This window comes from Sturnira hondurensis, unplaced genomic scaffold (genome assembly GCF_014824575.4).
Source record: "Sturnira hondurensis isolate 20B ecotype Veracruz unplaced genomic scaffold, ASM1482457v3 Scaffold0006505, whole genome shotgun sequence".
NCBI lineage: Eukaryota > Metazoa > Chordata > Mammalia > Chiroptera > Phyllostomidae > Sturnira > Sturnira hondurensis.
In genome coordinates, this window is record NW_028079136.1 from 875,839 (window position 1) to 896,057 (window position 20,219).

The 20,219-nt window shown below is 49.6% G+C and overlaps 1 protein-coding gene across 9 annotated transcripts in view; it reads left to right on the forward strand.

Moving 5' to 3' along the window:
• The window catches only part of PLEKHA7 (pleckstrin homology domain containing A7), a 200,550-nt gene that overhangs the window by 66,487 nt on the left and 113,844 nt on the right, over positions 1–20,219 (forward strand). The window contains exon 1 of one of the 9 annotated variants that reach the window (XM_037049988.1): positions 7,259–7,567. The exons of the other annotated variants lie outside the window; for them this stretch is intronic. Coding sequence (XP_036905883.1) covers positions 7,485–7,567 — 83 coding nt within the window. The 5' untranslated portion in view covers positions 7,259–7,484. Of the gene's footprint in view, positions 1–7,258; positions 7,568–20,219 lie in introns of those variants that run through there. 9 annotated transcript variants of the gene reach the window in all.

Sequence of the window (20,219 nt, forward strand, 5' to 3'; positions counted from 1 at the left end):
TCCAGCACACCCCCCAGTTCCTTTGAGCCAGGGAGGTGTCAATACCGAAAGTATTTTATCAAGGGCTGTTTTTCTGGAAATGCTGTAGCCTGGACGCCAGCCGGGCATCTGGGGAGCCCGAGTGCCGGAGGCTTATTTTGGAAGCCCTGTCACTCTCATCGCACTCAGGCCCTGTGAGCAGTTCCAGGGACGCACATCCGGAGAGGCTTCGATGATAGGGTGACTGGAAAAAGGAGTGTTGAAGTGGAAGAGTTGGGCAGAAGCCCCCTCCTCACAGGCCGGCAGGATGCCTGATAACCTTCCTTGCATGGCTGCTATTTCCAGCCTCTCCTCCAGGACCTCCAGACTCTGTGTTGCCTTGTGGGGAGCTGGCATCCCGGAGGTCATCTTCAAAGAATGCTGCCTACAGGGACTCCCAGGGGGCTGGCTTCGAGGATGGGGCTGGGATGAAGACTTCACTGGACAGTGTGTGGGGCTGGGCAGGGTGATTAGCCTCAGAGCAATTCATAATCTTGTGCTGAGATGTGGTTTTGTTCTTGCTAGTTGCAACCAGCCAGAGGGAGCCCTCCTTCCCCGCCCTCACAAACGCACCTACACGGAGTAGGGAGTCGCGGGTTGGTGGGCTACCACTGGTTTCCTCTCCAGCCCTGACCTCTCCCTTAGTGGGCGCTGCTGCAGCTCACTGCCTTTGGGCATCTCCACTGGGGTGTCTATCAGACACTTCAAACCTAAGGTCTCCAAAACACAGTTATTGACTCATTATTATTTTTTTATCCTCGTCCAAGGACAGTCTTACTGATTTTAGAGATGGGGAAGAGAGGGAGAGAGAGATAGAAACGTTGAGGTGAGAGAGAAAGACAATTTATCAATTGTCTCTCACACATGCCCTGACTGCGTACGGAACCTGCAACCCAGGCATGTGCCCTGATCAGGAATCGAACTCACGACCTTCCCATTTATGAGATGATGCCCGTAACAAATGAGCTGCACCAGTCAGGGCTTGATTCATTGTAATACCTACCTTCTCTTTGATTTGTTTTTCCCCCCAGGCTTAATCCTCCCAGGAAACTGTTTCCCCTCTATTGCTCAAACCAAAACCTCGGGAGTCATCTTTTCTTTTTCTCTTTCCTTTACCCCTATCATGAATCCCACCAGGAAGTCCTGTTGGCCCACCACCAGGATCTTTCTCACAGCTGAATCCCTCTCAGCACTGTTACTGTTGCCATCTTGCCAGCTACCGCCCTCGCTTGCCTCTGCTCCTCGATGGTTTCTTACCTAGTCTCCCCACTTCTTCCCAAAGGCGTTGCAGTCAGACCAGCTGGGTTTGCGTATTGGGTCCTCCCTCCGCTTACTGTGGTGGGCAAGTTACCTGATCTCTCTGTGCCTGGGTTTTGGCCTCACTATCCCTGTGAAATCGGGATGGTGGTAGTACTCATATGAAAACTTTCCGTGAGGATGAAAGGAGATCATACACATAAAGTTCTTAGGATAGCTAAGAGCGCATAGTTAAGCACTAAAGTAACATTAGTTTTTATTTCTTGTCCCAGATCCCCCGGCCCTTCTCCATATAATAGCTACAAGTCTTTTTAAAAAGCAAATCAGATCATGCCTCTTTCATTGCACTGTCTTTGCTTTTAAAACCTTCCATGACTCCCAACTGCTTTGGGAAGAGAATCTGAATTCTCACCAGGTATTCGAGCCTTATTTAACATTCGCTCTTTGACACCCCAGGCTTCATCTTGTACTGCCCGCCCCAGTGGCCACTGAGCTGTGGCCTCACTGTTCCTGCCTTGCAGGAGTGGGTTTGGTTTGTTCCTACCTGTTCTCGTACCCACACCGTTCCTCCCCCAAGTCCTAGTTTCAATGGCACATCTAAGGCTGTTGCTATACATGCACCCATGTCACTCTGACCCATGACTGTTTTTATTTCCTTCAGAGCACACATCAAATACCATCTCTGAAGTTATTTGCCCTCTTGTTTATTATCAGTTTCTTGTCCTTCTGTCTCTGTTGCGACTACTGTATGTCCTATGCCTACAACACCGGACTCTTACGAGCCCCGGGGAATGTTATTCGTGGCATGAGGGAGGGCCACCGTTTGTTTAGCACCTACCGTGCCTCGTGCACTTGCACAGTTCTGTGATCTCATCTCCGTGGCAGTGCTGTGGGGTAGATGTTTCTAATCCCATTTTCGAGTTGAGAAATTGGTAGATCTGGGGCGGGGGTGGGGAACAAAACTTATCCAAGGCCACCCAGCTGTTAAGTGGATAAACCCAGATTTTAACTCAGGTCTGGCTGAGTCCATGGAGTTTTAGTTTATGCCTGGCTTATGAGTACAAGGTGAGACTAGACAGGTATTAAAAGGACAGCATCCTCATCCTTTTACAAGACATCCGTTTTAGAGGACTTCCCATGTGCTGTGTCCCTTTACTTGTATTTTTCTTTTTCCAATCTTCACACTCTAGTTTTGTTGTAATTCTGTTGACATTTCACAAGAGGTATGGATTGGATTCATTCTGCTTCAATTATGAATTGATTCAAGCCTGTTTGGGGGGCGCCTGCTAGGAGGTACGTGAAGACAGGTGTGTTAGCCTTTTAGCTTTGAATATCTCAGTGGGCTCCAGACTACCAGCAGCCAGATCACCTGGGCTGCCTGCTGAAATGCAGATTCCTGGGCTCACACTAGACTTTTGCCAGGAGATTCTCTGCGGATGGGCCCCTGGAATCTGCTTTTGTAAACAATTACCTGAAGTTTTTCTGATTAAAGCAAATGTATGGAGATCACTAGTTCTAGCTAACTGGGTGTTTTGTTCTTGCTTTAAAAAAATAATCTGTAAAGCTCTCTAGGTGTGGGCAAAGTAAGTGTACAGTTGTGAATATGTGAAACACAGAGTTTATTCTTGAATTATTATTTATTTATTCATTATTGTATGCTTTATTATTATTATCTACTTTCCCCCTCCCTGTATATTTACTTATTAATTATTCATTTTATCAAAACTCTCGTTGGGTGGCTTTCAGTCTTCGATTTTGGGGCAAATGGGCTTTTTTCCCAACTAGTGATCCTCAAGCTCCAAGGCCCATTGGCGTCCTTGGTCAGCATGTTCGCCCTTCGCACTGAGGCGAAGCAGGTGCTTCATTTCTGTCCCTGGGCTGTTGCCGGGCTGTGGAGGGCTGGCCTGCTCCCAGGGCGGCTGGAGCACTGTACAGGGTGGACCTTCTGGTCCACCAGACCCTGTTGAGGTTATTTTTAAAAATAAGGTTTGTTCTTACTGCTTCCTTACCAGAAACAACTCTGGAATAATCAGAATTCTTAGCTCTTGATGTCTGTGCTTTCCTCCCCTCTGTTCACTCTCTAAACAAAGGCTCTGTGTTTTAATAGACATAGTAAAATTAGCTTTATTAGACTCTAGGTGGATTTAAAATGTAACCCAGTGACAGTTCTGGCTGGCTTGGAAGGCATGTGTTTTATTTCGAGATGAGAATTTGGGTAGTTGCAATGCCTGGTAGGGGATTAAGTGATTATTGAATTAAAGAGGCCAAATAACACAAGCATCCCTCATCCTTAGATCCTGCCCTGGTGGGTTTTGCCCACTGTGTTTTGAGAACCCGGGCCCCCAGCTTGGACTTTCAATCCCAGCTGCCTTCCATCCTCAACTTAGGAGTTCCTGAGTTGTATCACCAGAGAAAGTCAGCGCAGTTATCTTTCCCACCTCGGCTCCCTCCCCTGGTTTGTGAGCACTCCAGGTTCTTGGAAAGCTTGAAATGTGAGGCCACTTGCTGTTTATCAGCCTTGTGCCAAAGGACCCACAATTAGCCAGCTCCCCCCACAAAGTGCCAGCATATATTTTCTTTAAATAATAACACCCTACACAGAAATGATGCTATTCACTTTGTCTTGGTGCTTTTGTGTCCACCCCCTTCAGAGAAAAGTAGAGCTTTATTGGGTGGTTTCCCTCAGAGGGAGACTGAGGCACAGATTGTCCAGCCGGCTGAGCCCCCTCTGATTTATGATCTATTCTTCTTCTCCTAGCCCTTGCCAGTGTGCTCGGCGGCACCACCACGTCTGCGAAAAGCAGGTTGAATAGTTCTTGGTCCTTAGGGCCAATGGTATGTGTCTTACAGGTTCTCAGCTTATTAAGACTATTTGGTAAAGAGCTTCAGAGGTAAGGGACAGACCCATTAGCTGACGGTCGGTCATGGCTGCTTCATTGCAGATCGGTTAGTGTGAGCTTCTAAGCGTTATTATAAGCACAGCCAGGAGGTAAATGTAAAAATAATTTTCTTGCCAGTTTTTCCTGCATGGTATCCTAGCGACGATGTACAGTCTGTCCTTGGGTGTTGGGACACCAACTGGGATGGTATCAGAGCTTGCGGAGGGCAGCGATATGAAGGGCACGGTCAGAGTCACCCCCTTGAAAAGTATTTTTTTGGAGAATGTTTAACGCACTTATTTTTAAACAGCATTTTATTTTCTGATTACTGAGGTAATCTATGCTTATTGTTAGGCAACTTGAAAATCCCAAGGAAGGAAATAAAAATCCAACATTGTTAACATTTTGGTGAATATTCATCTGGTTGTCATTTTTTTAACCCTTTCATACAATGATTAGTTTAGAAACTCAGGGTACAAGGGGAAAAAATGTCATTAAGTCAAAATTGTCCCAAACCACCATGGACAGTCATTTTTATGCACTCTGAAGTGTGAGAACCACTGAACTAGATGCAAGGAAAGAACAGGTGGAACATCTCTGTGAAACGAAGAGTCTGGGGAAAACCCACATTCTCTGCAAGGTTACTGTCAAATTGTTAACGGTGAGTGGACGGAGGTAAAGGATGGGACTCCGTTCCTGCCTGCCCATAAGGATTATTGCATTCTGTGTTAATATTAAGCTTCTGTAAACTTTAATATGGGTTAATAGATTCATTTGTGAGGGTCACGTGTCACAGTGGCATCACACTCTGCTCCAGGGGTAGGCTCTGAGTCCAGCAGCAAGAGAAAAGACACGGCGCAGCCCCACCATAGGTGTTTACAAACCCTGCCCCACCCCCCATCCCCCACATGCGCACACACACACGCAATTGGGGCATTTGTTTTGTAACCTTGGTTTTGTTTGATTCAACAGTCAATATTCTATATATCATCTTTCCAGTTGCATATATGCCACTGTGGCCCATCTATTGTTGTACGGTTAGGTTGCTTTCAATTATTTGCTGTTATAAAAATGGTGAAATGTACATCCTTGTGGATAAACCTTTGTGTTTATCCATACTTATGTTTGAGGGTAAATTCTTAAATGTGAAATCAGTGGTTCAAATGAGATGAACATTTTTAAGGCTTTTAATTCATATTGCTAAATTGTCCCCGGGAATGGTGTTTGTTTCCTTCAAAGTGTCTGTTTCCCAGCATCACTGGAAATTATCATTCAAAAGAATCTTCCACAACATGTCTTTTTTTTCCTTCTTTTTTGGACGACCCAGTGCTTCTGTTCAGGACCTGGCCAATTTTTCCTGGAAAGCATAACAGAAGCGAGGCTAGAGATAAGTACTGGTGGCCAGGGGCTCATGTGGGCCGGACAGTGACCTACTGGGAACAGGAGAAGGGGAAACTTGGAGACCTTTCTTCACTCCCTCCTCAAGGTTATCTCCAGCAGACATCTAAGGACAGAATATTGCTTAGTTCTTAAATTTCATATGTAGTTTTAAAAGCTTATTTAATATTATAATTTTTGATTTGGAAAATGATTTAATGGCTTGTCTTAGGTGCTACACACGGGTGTCAGACTGATTTTCACGGGGGGCCACATCAGCCTCACGGTTGCCTTCAAAGGGCTGAATGTAATTTAAACTCCTTAACAGTTAAGGAGTTGTTACATTTATACAGTCCTAAAATCATTTCGGCCCTTTGAAGACAACTGCGAGGCTGATGTGGCCCCCCGTGAAAATGAGTTTGACACCCCTGTGCTACAGGATAAAAATGACATTTGTATATTCATCCAAAAGGGAGTATGGGTTTAATAAAAAAAAAAAAAGTGGAGAAACACTGTGCTAATCCAGTCCCTCCTCTTAGGTAGAGAAACTGAAACCAGAGAGTGGAAGGGATTTCTGTAGAACCACCCAGCAAACTGAGGATGAACTTGGAGCCAGAAGTAAAGTCTCCCCACACCGCTGTGCGGAGCTCTTCCACTGAGGTGGGACAGCATGGTTCAGAGGACGGGAGATAAAAGATGTAAAGGCCCCTTTGGACAGGTGACCGGGCTCTCCTCTAGGCCTTGGAGCTGTCTCATGTCCCTCCTGGACAAAGGCCCAGGCCCCTCCGGCGTGGCAGTTCACTTCTGCTTGATTGTCTCTGTCTGCGAATGGAGTGAGCTTACACGTTAACAACCAGGGGCTCCGTCTGAACGTTCCCTCCCCCTGGAACACTTCTCTTCATGCCTCAGCAGCTCAGCTTCCTCAGAGAAGCCTGTCCTGACTTCCAAGATAGTTTAGGGTCCCTGTGTGCATTCTTACAGCACCTCTTACCTTTAATACCCTTGTCATTATTATAAGTACCTTGCTTTTTATTTAATCTCTCTCTTTCCCTGACTAAATGCTGTACGAGTGGAGGAACATTGTTTATCTTCTGTTTCTCCTGGCACATAGGAGGCCTTAATAAAAGCTTGAATGTTTGACTATTCGGATGGATGCTAATGAGTGAATTAGAAGTGTGTGTGGGCTGCTGGGTGGTGCTATTTCTGATTGCCTGCAGAACTGGGAGAGTTGTCCCTTATTGCCAAGGGCACTGAAAGAAGAGAGAAGAGAAGGAGACACAGCTGAGGCTGCTGATGTCGAGGCAAGCCGGAGGGTATGGTCCGCTTTCTAGGTGCCCCATAGCGGTCTCCTGGGTGTTGGGGTGAGAACCACATCCAACCAAGCATTCATTCCCGGCACAATGAGCCCCTGCAATTTAGTAGGGGTGCTTAGAGTGAGCCTCCTTGAGTCATTCTGGGGAAGGGAATTCAAGGTCAGGGCTCTCATGGCAGGGAGAAGACAGCAACCCAGGTCACCTGCAACCTGGTCTTCACAGTCCATGGGCACTTGCGTCAAGGGCCGTAAGATCTGCTGGGGGCTGGATGGGCGCCAGAGCAGCGCCGCTGCTTGGCAGCAGTTCCTGTCCCCTCCACCAGTTTCCCTTCCCGTCCTCCTTCTCCCCACCCACATCAGCTTGCAGCATCCTCTGAAGAAGAGGAATGTGCCGCTCTCTGACTCGCTGTCCTGGCGGAGCCGCGGTACCTGAGGCGCGCTCTGGAGCGCTGGGGGCCGCTGCCTGGCGCTGCGCCACGTGCTTTGATTCTCGCTGATGTCAAGTGGGTGTGGGCTCTTAGGGAGGGCCCGGGCGAGGAGGAGGAGGGCGCGCGGTGCGCCGCGGGCGCACTGAGGCCCAAGCGCCCTCTGTGGCCCAGCGCAGCTGACCGGTGGCTGGCCCGGGTTCGTGGAGAAGGCGCATGGAGCCGCGGAGGTGCTCATCTGGAGACGCATGCCCCACAGCCCTTGGGGGCTGGCTGGGGCCGCCTCGGGGGGCCTGCAGGTGTGTCCCCGCGCGGTAACTTTCGGGTGGCTGTGGGCTGTTGGGTCGGCAGGGCGCGGGGTGCTTGGGCTGCATTTGGGGGTGCTTTCGTGCTCGGACACTGGCGTGCGGGGAGCCGGTTTGTCCCTGGCCGGCCGTTGGCGTGGGAGCCGCAGCGCGCCAGTGGAGTTTCTGCGAGAGAATTCAACGAGCCGGCGCCCGGCTTTGGTTACTCATCGGGAAAGACGCCGAGGGAGCTTCCTTGTTGTGTTGAGAATTGATCTCTAAGTACGGTCTACGTTCATGGTAACGGGATGATTTCTCTGTAGGCAGCGCTGGTTCCCGAAATCCGCTTGTTTGGGGGCACCGGTCAGTGGAGGCTGAGGGGAGTAGGCGGTGGCGACTTAGCCACCGGTTCCACCCTGCGCGCCGCACCGGGGCGCCTGCCCCTCCTCCTTCCCTCCCTTCCTGCCGGAGCCGGCTACGGGGTAGGTAAGGGGTCAGCTTCCCGCCAGTGACAGGTCTGGTTTCAGGCACACCTTCCAGGAGGAATGCGGAGGCTTTGTTCCAGGCGCCGGTCTCAGTCCGGAGCTCAGAAGCCCGCGGGCATGAGGCTGGGCTCCTGTGCCATTACTCATCTTTTATGGCCACTCCGGCGAGCTCTCCGGTAGGCAAGTTAATTATTAATGTCTCTAGGCTGGAGACAGGGACTCTGGAAATGAGATTGGTGGGTTGCGGGTACCCCCCGCCCTGCCCCCAGCCTTTGGTGTTGACAATCAAGGTTTAAGCCCAAGGTATCTCAGCCTATTTTCTGAGAAGGTTGTTGAACGGCACTGAGTCAAGGAAGGGCTCCCCTTTCTCCGTCTGAGGCACAGCCCCCTGGTTGGGGCGGGGGGAGGGAGTGGGCCTCTTGATTTTTATCTACTTTTTAATCAGCTTCTACCTTTCCTCCTTTGCTTTTCAAAACCAACCCTCACTGCATCCCCTGCCTCTGGGCCGCTTCTTGATCAGGTTTCCAGGCAGGGTGTATGAGAGAGACATTGGAAGCATTATGAAAAGTGCTACCTTGTCCCAGCCCCAATACCTGAAAACCTCTGCACCTACTCAACAAGTGGCCGGCTTCCGGTGCATTTTCAAAGCACTGGTTGCAAGACTGTGGACAGAGGCAAAAATATCTGCCAGGGGGTCACCTGACCTGTCTCTCCCAGGGCCTGCCCTCGGAGCAGAGAGGAAGCAGGACATCAAGGTGAAGTGCAGCCGCTACTCCTGTGGTTTCAGTTTCCCTGCCCAAATGGCCGGGAGAAGGTCGATTCTAGGGCTGGTGGTGTCACAAGGTGTCTTCTTTGTGTGGGGGCGTATTTCTGGGAGGACCACTGTTGAATGGGAATGGAAGGGCCCAGGCTTACAGGGAAGGCTGTGGATGGGGCTTGGCTTTAGGGAGGTGGGCGGGATGGAGGCTGGTTGGAGGCTGTGCGTTGTATCAGAGAGGGTCTCCGAGACAGGCTGCTGTCATTGCCCACATCTGTCTCCTTCCTCAGTGACTCGACCTGCTGGGTTCACCTTCCTCCTGGCTCTGGTCTTCAGGGCTGGACTGTTCTGATGGCTCTTAGGGACACATAGTTCCCCCCTTACTCCACCCAGCCTTCAGGGAGGACACAGTGAAGGAGAGCTTGGCTTCAGAAAGGCTGGTTTATTGGGAGCTCTGCACTACCTGTCCTCCCACCTGGGTTTGTCGCTTGTGCACTCAGTGGGACCCACCGCCCCACACACGAGCTTTCAGAGTGCTCTATTGTGCTGGGGATCTGCTGGCAGCCCTTCATGGTCTAAGTTGAGGGTTTGGAGACAGCCCTGATTAGGAACAAGTTTTTTCTGTTATGCGGAAACCTGCCCAAGGCTATAATCTAATGTCTGCTTACCTGCTGATCACAACTGAGTATTCATTGATAGTAGCCTGACCACTGCCTGGGGAACCTACTCAAGGTGAGTCTGCAAAAAGTAGGGGGATAGTGGGGTCCCTGGGGTGCTGGGGATGTGGACTAAAGAGGGGATCAGGGTTAGCGTGGGTTGTAGGGTCAGAGGACTGAGCAGGGCTGGTTTGGAGATTCTCTCATGTGTCCTGATTCCCTCACGGGCTGCAGCGAATCTGCATCAGCTGAGGCCTCCATCCTGAAGCCTGACTGCCCCTGCTACCCGGGACAGGGGAGCCTGCTTCTTATACCAGCTCCTGGGCTTGTCTTCTCCCTTTCCTCTTAAAGGAGGCACTGAGGTTGGCGATGACTGTTACTGTGCTGCTCAGCAGGAGCTGTGGCAGGAGGCTCTTCCTCAGCTGGGCAGCGGGACAAGGACAAAGCGCCCAGGCTGAGACATAGGTGCTCTGAAGGCTTGTTCTGAATCACACCAGATCAAGAGAGACAGAATAAAGACTCTGGCAGCCTTTGTGGCCTTGTTTTGCAAAAGCACAAAACTCCTTCCTAGGGTTTTTACTCTGTCTCTGGCGAAGAGAAAAGAGGCTCCTATTCTGGGTCTGTGTCCTGTGGGTGAGGGGAATGAAAATGAGAGGTCGAGGCCCATGGCATATGGCGCTTTCTGCAGATTTGGGTTCAGACTCGGTTTCTGCTATTTACTAGCTTTGTGTCCCTGTGCCTCTCTGAGTCTGTTGCCCTGCCTGTTCAATACGGGTAAGGATGCCCTTCCCACTCCACCCCTCCCCTCCATACTTGAGAATTACGTGAGATGTTTGTAAAGGATTTAACACAGTGCGTTCATTGGTAGCCACTATTGTTATTATTATTACTCCTCAACCAAAGATACGTTCTCATTGATTTCCTTTTTTAAGAGGAAAGGGGTGGGTAGGGGGGAGAGAGAGGGAGAAAGGGGGAAAGAGAAACAAACATTGATATGAGAGAAAAACATCCATCAGTTGCTTCCCATATGAGCCCTGACTGGGGATCGGACCTGCAACCTTTTTTGGTGTATAGGATGATGCTCCAACCCATGGAGCCACGCGACCAGCGCTAGCTATTATTTTTAATTTTTTAAAAAGATTTTACCTATTTATTTTTAGCCAGAGGGGGAGGGAAGGAGAGAGAGAGAAACATCAATGTGTGGTTGCCTCTCACAGGCCTCCTGCTGGGGACTTGTCCTGCAACCCAGGCATGTGCCCTGACTGGGAATCGAATCAGCGACCCTTTGGTTTGGAGGCCTGTGCTTAATTCATTGAGCTACACCAGCCAGGGCTAGCTATTATTTTTTTACTCCTTAAAGGTAACTATCAGATCCTTGAAGCAGTAGCCAAGAGTTGCTTTATTATGTAAAAAAAGTAAGAATGTCAGAAATGTCATTTTTGTGCCCACCTCAGAGGCCACACCCAGGCTCTTAGGGTCAGCTGTGAGAGCTGTCCTGGGATATTTCTTCAAACCTATTTTCCAGCCTCAGGTATTCGGAGACGCCTCGGAGGCCCATGAATTCCTGACTGCAGGCACGCAGCACAGTTGAACTAACTGTAAATGTCACGGGCTCAAATTCCTGCTAAAATGGCTATCTCTGGTCCACCAGGATTATGGGATGTTAGTCCTAAGAGCAACTACATACCTAGTGCTTTTTAGCTGCATGACTCTGGATAAGTCCTTTTATCTCTTTAAGCTGGTGTCTTGTGAGAATAATAACACCTCCCTTACATAGTTCTTAAGATCAAATGGGATGCTATATGCAAAACTGTAAAGCAGCATGCAAACAGCTGTGACTAGCTTACTGTGTGCCAGACACTGTTCTGTGTACTTTTCTGTATTAGCTCATTTAATTCTCCTAACGGTGTATGATGCAGTTAGTGCTTGCCCATGTTTTACTGATGAGGTTGAACTGTTGGGAATTATAATTCTTACTGTCGTGTAGCTGACCTCCTGTGGAAATCATACATCTTGAAGGAAAAACTGCTGCCCAGAGTGGGGATAAATGGAAGTTTCTGCAAATATGTTTGCACACGGCATTTCTTCTAACTTCCCAGGCTAGTTCTGGATTGAAGTTTGTAAAATGAGTGAAAGAGGTCCTTACTGGTTAGCTTGTTCTTTTGGTGCCTCTCTCTTGTCCTCTTTACCCCTTCATATGGGGCTTAGGGACACGGTACCTTCTTGGCTGGGACTTTGTGTCATTTGTGTGGGACTGCACCCCTCATATGCTGTCTCACCTAATGGTGCCCTTTGAGAAAGAGATTGTAGACCGAGGAAAGAGCCAACCATGAGGACCGGTGTCTTCAAGGGCCCCTCTTTCTTTCCGATGGTTCTGTTAGCTGTTTTGCCTCCTTCCCTCTGCTCCGAACAATCTGCCAGTGAGCACTCAGGTCTGAAGTTTTAAATGTGTTAGAAGAGTAGAAAAGGAAGAAAGAAAGAAACAGCCTGTGAATGAATGTAAGGGCTCCCGGCTGGCGGTGTTATAAACATGGTGGTGTTCCTTAACAGAGAGTTACGCCCACAGCCTCAACTTCGTTCCCAGTACTTTTGTAGCATGTTTGCAGGATGAGAAGAAGGCTGCATGCAGCTTTGTGGGTTGTTCTTTCCTTTTATGGCGACAATGATATTTGCGAAGGTGTGAAACAAAGGAATAAGGTGGGGTTTGGAATACACAGTGAAAAGGCCCCGGTGGGGGGTTCAGGTGTGCTCAGGGGTTCCAGCGCTCTCATTGGCAGGGACAGATGGTTTCCACAGCACAGACCTGGCACCCTGGCTCCCACCGCCACCTGCTGACATCATCCAAGGGAGTGTTGGTCCTGTCATTTTCCTGGAAAGTGGAGTGTCTGGCCGAGGGATATTAATGGTGGAGACGGCACCCAGGTCTCTGACTTTCTGACTCTGACTCAGAAGCAAGCAGTCTCATTTATCCTTGTAATAATTTCAATCATTTTTCCTACTGTGTACACATTGTGGGGAATTTAGAATATTACAGAGGAAGGTAGAAGCGGGAATCATGGCCCAAGCACCGCAGACAACCATTTATGTTTTGGTGGGTTTCTAAGGCCTGTTTTTAGGAAGAGGGAACATTTGTTTTTGTCAGGGAAGATTTGTTTGTTCTTTATACATCTCTGAGCGTATCCAGTTTTCTGTCTTGGAGCCGGCACTCTCTCTGGACGCTTTGGTTCCCTATAAATTCAGGTCAAGCTCTTTAGTTTATGTGAAGCTCTGCGCTAGGCCCAGTGAGGGAGAGAAAGATAAGCAAGGTGCTCCTGCCTTCAGCGAGTTTACAGTGAAGTGGAAGAGGCAGATGTGTGTTCACCCATGTGGTCCGTTCGCCCATGTGGGCAAATCAGTCACAGCAAACAGCTGCGTGGCCAGCTCTCTCCCAGATGCTTCAGACAAGCTACCCACACTTAAACCCCAAACAGCCTATGAACACGGGTAAAAACTAAGAAGTTAAATGGCTTCCTCAGGTGGTCAAGTTCACAGCCACCAAGCTGACATGGAAATCGGGTTGTTCCAGGTCAAAACCAAGTGCTCTGTCTTTTGAAAAACAACCGATATGTAAATTTCAGGAACGAGAAGCACAAAGTTGGTCTTTGAAGATGAGGAAAGGTGTGTAGCACCCGCTTCCTTGCCATTCTCTCTTTTTCCTCTAGCACCTGGTTTTGAGATGAGGGGTTCTAATTATTGTACTATGAGTGGTACTTAATTACCTTTATATACATTTCTCTGCTTGGATCCTTTTTCTTATTTGGACCACTTGATAATCTCGGACTCCTGGAACTGGGAAGAAATGGAAAGTTCCAGGGGTGTCCAACCCGGGGCCTGTGGGCTGCATGCGGCCCAGGATGGCTATGAATGTGGCCCAATGCAAAATCGTAAATTTACTTAAAACCTTTTTTTTGCTCCTCAGTTTTCATTAGTGTTTACGCATGTAATGTTTGACCCAAGATAACTCTTCTTCTAGTGTGGCCCACAGATGCCAAAAGGTTGGACACCCCTGGCTTGACTATCCTCCTTATTTTCTTATTTGTGGGAAACCGAGTCCCCTAAATGAGCTCCCCAGAAAGGAAATGACCTGGGCATTAGAAATCTAAGCTGAACTGGGACCAGAATGCAAGGTGTTTTTCCCACCAGAGTTACCCAAAGTGTGAAAGGAAATAGTCTAACACAGGGATGAATGTTTTGTATTTGAATAGTTTTATACAGCGTGTATAATTTTTTTCATGTGTGTTTGGAGACAAATACAGCTAGAAAATCAAACTCATCATTTGGTAGCAGTTATTGCTTGGGATGTGACTAAAATCTGTGTGGTCTTTTTAAAGGAAAAGTAGAAGTACAGGTTGGACGGGGACACGGTGGAAACCATGGAGGTAGTGCGCAGGCAGGGTGCGGTGGTGTGGGTGCCATGAGGGTGGCCGGCGGGCTGTGTGCGGGTGGTGTGCGGGTGGTGTGCGGGTGGTGTGTGGGTGGTGTGTGGGTGGTGTGCGGGTGGTGTGTGGGTGGTGTGCGGGTGGTGTGTGGGTGGTGTGTGGGTGGTGTGTGGATAACGTTAGGGGAATAGGGCATATATACCAATTTGCATTCTCCATGAAGGTTTATATACCTGCCCTGCAGCTTTGTTCTTTCAGGGGCAGGAAAAAGAGGGCCGTCCTAGTGAAAACNATCATTTGGTAGCAGTTATTGCTTGGGATGTGACTAAAATCTGTGTGGTCTTTTTAAAGGAAAAGTAGAAGTACAGGTTGGACGGGGACACGGTGGAAACCATGGAGGTAGTGCGCAGGCAGGGTGCGGTGGTGTGGGTGCCATGAGGGTGGCCGGCGGGCTGTGTGCGGGTGGTGTGCGGGTGGTGTGCGGGTGGTGTGCGGGTGGTGTGTGGGTGGTGTGTGGGTGGTGTGTGGATAACGTTAGGGGAATAGGGAATATATACCAATTTGCATTCTCCATGAAGGTTTATATACCTGCCCTGCAGCTTTGTTCTTTCAGGGGCAGGAAAAAGAGGGCCATCCTAGTGAAAACATACTACCTGCTAGACATTTTTACCTGTGGGTCAGTATTAATGGGCTCACTGAATGTATATTGATAAAGCTCAGAGAGGTTGCTTAACAAACCTGTGGTCACACAGGATAGATAGATTGGAGAGGCAGAGTTCAGATCCCAGCTCCGGCTCTTTCCATTGCTCCTCCTAGCCACCTGCCACATTTGACAAGGTGGGTGAGTCCTGGAGCCCGTCTACCCCTGTCCTCCCTCTTAGGTTCTGACACCTTCTTGTTCAGGTACCAGGCTCAAGTGGAAATAAATGTGGTTGCGTTGCTGGGTTGCTGCTACAGCCTGCTAACATAAAGCTTTGTTTTGATAGAATTTCAGAAATGTGCTGTATTTGTAATATGTGATGTTTATCAAATCTGAGTCATGCTGGTAAGTGATAGGACCCTTATCTCGCTGCCTTTTGGCATCTGTTCACCTTGTGACGATGTTGTCTGGGTCGTGAGCTCCAGGAACACGTGGACTGTGCCTGTCAGTTCTTCTAAAGGGCCACTACTGGACGAGTTTTGAGATTGATTTCTCTATCCATCCTTTGAATGCGCAGAGAATCCCCTAGCAGGTGTTGATGCAGAGTGGAGTATGAAGATGTAGGTGTGGACTGTTCCAAGCTAGCTGAGGAAACCCAGTTGCAGGTTATGGAGAGAGCGCCCCCTTTGGGAGAGTCTGGCCTGAACAGGTAGCCCAGGATCTGGGTCCCTCTTAAACCAGCTGCCGAGGTTCTACTTCCCAGGGGTTTGGGGCCACCTGGAGCATGGTCTCTTTCACCAGGCAGGTGGTCACTGCCTGTCTGCTCCGCATGGGGTGCTGTGATGGTGGGGCGGGCCGAATGGTGGTCTCATACCCGGAACCTGTGACTGTTGCTGATATGGGAGAAGGGACTTTGCAGGTGTGAGTAAGTAAAGGATCTTGGGGTGGGCAGATGATTATCAGGTAAACCCAAAAGAATCAGAAAAGTCCTCGTAAGAGCATCAGCTTGAAGAGGTGGACACACGACAGTACGAGCAGAGGTGGGGGTGATGCGGCTCCGTGAGAAGCTGAAAAGGGGGAGGAACGGATTCTTCCCCAGAGCCTCCAGAGGAATGCGGCCCTGCCGACACTTTGATTTAAGGCCGGCAAAACAGGATTTCAGCTTCTGACCTTCAGAACTGTAAGATGACAAATTTGTGTTTAAAGCCACTAAATTTGCAGTAATTTGTTATTATAATAGCAGTAGAAAACCAAACGCAGATGGGTCCTGGAGACCCAACAGCAAATAGAGCCCGGCCCTGCCTTCAGGGGCTCTTGGGCTGGTGCGGGGGAGAGGAGAGCAAGGAGCCAACCACGCTGATGGTACTGGTGAGCACGCCCATACCGAGAGTCCAGGCATCTGTGGGGCCCAGTCCAGTCTGGGAGAGAAGGGGAGGCTTCCTCAACGAGCTGACCTGAGGGAAAGAGGAGTTAAGCCACGAAATGGGGCAGAGAGGAGCATGTTCAGTCAGCTCAGCAAGACTTGAAAACTAGATGGAGGCTGCTGACCGGGCCTTGGAGGCAGAAAGCTGGTTCCATTGAAGTAGGTGCAGGACCCCCAGGGCCCTGGTTTCAGGCTAAAGCCTTTGGGCCTTGCACAGTGCAGAGGAAAGGTGGAAGCCTTGCTGCTGTGCCTTCAGGGTTGTGCGATAATAGAGCCAAAACGTCCCTGGCGCCTGCTAGCTCTTTTACACATATCCCATTTAATCCTCACAACAGCTGTGCCGGGTGGGGAGCGATGTTTTCTTCATGTTGTGACTGAGGAGAATGAGACTTAGGTTGAGTAACAGGCCCAAAGCCACACAGCTGGTAAGGAGTAGGGATGTGGTTGGAGTCCAGGCTTTCAGACGTCAGAGCCAAGGCCTTAGTCTTCTCCTGTGCAGTAGAATGGTCACTGGGCCTGTGCTGGCGCTGGCTCTGCTGCTTATTAGACTCTGGACAGGCCAGCCCCGTCTCCAACCTCAGTTTCCCTGCTGCGAAAGGGGACTAGAGGCTTGCTGCTTCAGAGACATGAGCCTAGAGGAGACCCCAAAGCTGGTTTTGCTGTGGACTGTGGGACCCCTTCCTGTCAGAGTGTCAGACACCTCCAGAGAGGGCTTTGCTAGTGAGCCCCGTCTCTCCATTCTAGGTCACCCTTAAAGGTCAGGAAGCAGGTTGGGGAATGGAGCCACAGTGGGTCATTGTGGTGTCCACATGGGGCTGTGTGTTTGCATCTCTGGGTAGCAGTAGAGACAGCAAGTGGGCAAGAACGGGCGAGTGCCAGTCTCAGGGCACCGAGAGGAGGGGTGTGAGTGTGGGGGGAAGAAGCGCCATCTGTATCGCATTGCCTGCAAAGGCGCTCGTGCTAGAGGTGACTGAGGGGAAGTCTTCCCGACTTGGAGTCAGGCCCCAGGCCTGCCACTTACTGTCTGTGATTGGAGCCAAGTTGATGTGAGTTCTGGAGCCGCCGTCTCTTCATGTGTAAAATCGGGCTAATGATTCTATTTTGCAAAGTATGTGAAACATCTTGCCCAGTTCCTGGACCATAGTGGAGGTTCAGTAAATAGTGACCATCTGTAAATCTGGTAGTTCAAGACTTCTCAGGGTTAACCCAGCAGACCTAGTTCTTTCCAGGGGTCCACCTTTCTCGCTCACGTTTCAGACTCATTTAGGCACGTTGTTATTGGATGGGAAGGGAGGGTCTGGCCGCAGAATGAGAGCCCCATGAATCTCTGATGGAGAAGATGCTGTGCTTCGCAGCAGGAAATAGTAATGAGTGGTGTCCAGGTGGCTGTAGTGGGTGCGCCGAGCCGTTTTGGAAGCAAGAATATGTTTGTCTTGCCAAGTACAAGATTGAGTGTCACTGTTGTGCTTTCTGGGAATAATGGCCACGCAGATAAAGTCGATTTATGGCGCTGAGCTACGTCAGAGAACGGGCTGCTCTTTTTTTCTTTTATGTCTACTTTCTCTGATTGTTAAGGTAATGTGCTTATTTTAGAATATATGGAAAATTAAAAAAAGAAAAACATTTACTTCCATAACCAGAGATGACCACTGCTAGTATTTTGATATATTTCTCTTCATTCCTTTTTTTTTTTTTTGGTTAAAGATTTTAGAGACATGAGAAGGGAGGGAGAAAGAGAAAGAAACATCAGTTGCTTACGAGCCCCAACCGGGGACCAAACCCACAACCCAGGCATGTGTTCTGACCGGGACTCCACCCGTGACCTTAGGCTTCATGGTGCAGTGCCCAACCAGTTGAGCCACACCAGTCAGGGCTCTTCATTTCTTTCTGAAATGTGCATACACTCTTTTCAAAACACCCAATTCAATATGTTTTATTCACGTAACACAATACCATTATGTGTTCCTTAAAAACATTACTTGTTCCATGTGACAAACTTTTATTAATCATCTCCCATTCATTAGTTGGGCATTTAAATTGCTTCCACTAAAATACCTAAATACAAATTTTCCCTTAAAATACATACAAGTGTTTGACTTTTTATTTGAAACCATTTTCTTAGATTCCTAGAACTGGGATTCCTCAGTCAAAGCATAAGTACATTTAAAGTGCACGTTAGTGAGGTTCTCAGGCTGTTCTATGTGCTGGACATTGAAGAGCAAAGAAGTCGTGACACAGTTAGGGATCTGTGGGCCACCTGGGCGAGGCCCCTGCTCTGGCCATTGTGCCCAAGAGGCTGCGTGCGCTTCCTGGCACACGGGACAATCAGCCCCTTGTGGCTCTCCAGTGAAATTTAAGTACTGGGTCAGCCTTTCCAGTGCTACCCTCTCTGTCAGGAAGTTCGTCTTTGAATCTAACCTAAATCTCATCGTCTGCATTTTAAATCCTCACCCGCTGCTGATTCCCCTCAGTGGAGGGGAGCCGAGCCGAGCTGCTCACTCTGCAGGCAGCCCACTCACCTCTCCCTGCTGCCTGACCACCACGGCTCCGGCCACCAGCCTTATGTTACCCTGGAGGAAACTTGAGGGTCTCTGGCTACTGCTTTCTCGACTGGGAGGGCGGTCCCTGCATCGAGTTGCTGCCGATAACGCCAGGTAGGGTTTCTGAACCCCAGAGTGCCCTCGCCATGGAAGCCAGCATCCCTGCCTCTCCCGTGCTCTTTGCAGAACTCGTGGGGGCAGGTAGCATTGGGAATGGTGCTCTCCTTTTGACACTGCGGGCCTATCATTCATTCTCTGGAAAAAAAGAAAGTGGCTGGAGCGAGGACTGTGCTCTAGTCCCAAGCGCAATGGCCAAGTGGTAATACTCAGTGAAGGAGGACGACCAGGCAGGGTGGGGTGTTTGAATGCATTCTGGTGATGGGAAGACAACTGTCAGTGTGGGAGGGGAAGGTCCCACCTTGGGGTTGAGCAGCCACTGTGCCCTCTGCCCAGACAGCCTTGGCCACCTTCCTTAGCCAGCATTCCTTCTTGGGAGCTGACGGCTTTATTATGGGGCAGTAGGATATTAGTTTGAAAGGGGAATAAGTATAGCTGCAACTTCATGGGCAGCAGGAGGCCCCATGTCCCCTCACCGAGGCCGTCTAGAGCTGACTGGCACCGGGCCAGCAGGGAGGAGAGAGTGGCACAGGAAACAGACTGGGAATTGAGTCCTGCAGCACCTGTGGGAGTATCGAACCGTGGCTGGAGCCCCAAGCATCTCCGGGGCCCCGCCCAGGCCAGGTGACCTCCTCCAGCCCCTTGCTGCGCGCCGCCCCCTCCCCCACCTCCCCGCCCGTGTCAGCCCCGGCAGATCCTGCCACAGTCGGAACTGCTGGATGCTCTCCCTGTTACCTCCTCAGCCGGTGTACGTTTGAGATGAGATGCCTTGTTTTATAATCGCCGTTGCTTGCTTCCGTGCCTGGTACAGTGCTGGTGCTTGACTGAAATGAAACAGGACTTAATGAGGCAAAACCCAGCTAGTTCTCCACTCTTTAGTCCCTTTTCAACTTTACATGTCAGATGTTTTTTCCCCTCCGTTTGAAGAGAGGAAGCTTTTTCTTCTGCCTCCCTTTACTGTTACCCCAGATTCACTCTGGGGCTGGATGCCACTGGTTACTCTAGCTTAACGAGGTGGAGCCCCACATCCCCACTGCAAGGCCTTAGCCAAGTGAATGCCGTGCCTGGCTGCACATTGGAATTTCTTGGGAAGCTTTTAAAAAATATTGATGCCTGGGACCCAGTGCCAGAGATTCTGATTTATTTGGTTTGGGATGGAGCTCTGGCATCATCATTGTACAAACATTCCACAGGTGATTCTGATGGTCAGTGATTGTCCCCGAATAAGGAGTGAGATGTGTCTGCCATGGCCTATCAGTTTTCTTTTATGGGGAGATGTGTGTAGAAGCTGGGGCATAATTGTAGCAGAAGTTCGCTCCACATCCTTAATGGAAGCAGAAAGGGTAAAGTAACAAATGGGAGGACTGTGTCAGGCCTTTTGTGTGTGCGCCGGCTTGGTGGGAATCCCCGGTGGATGTACCTAGAACCCTTTCTGCTACCAGGGTGTGCTCTGGCTGTGTCACTTTGCCTGGTGGTTAAGCAGGGAACCTGGACAGGATGAGGATGCTTTGGCGAAGGTGAAAGGTGAAAAGGAGCAATCGGGGCGCGAATCTGTTTAGAGTTGGTTCATTAGCCAGGGCATGGATTCACTTTTTTTCTCATATTTTTGGATCATGAGGCACAGGAGACAG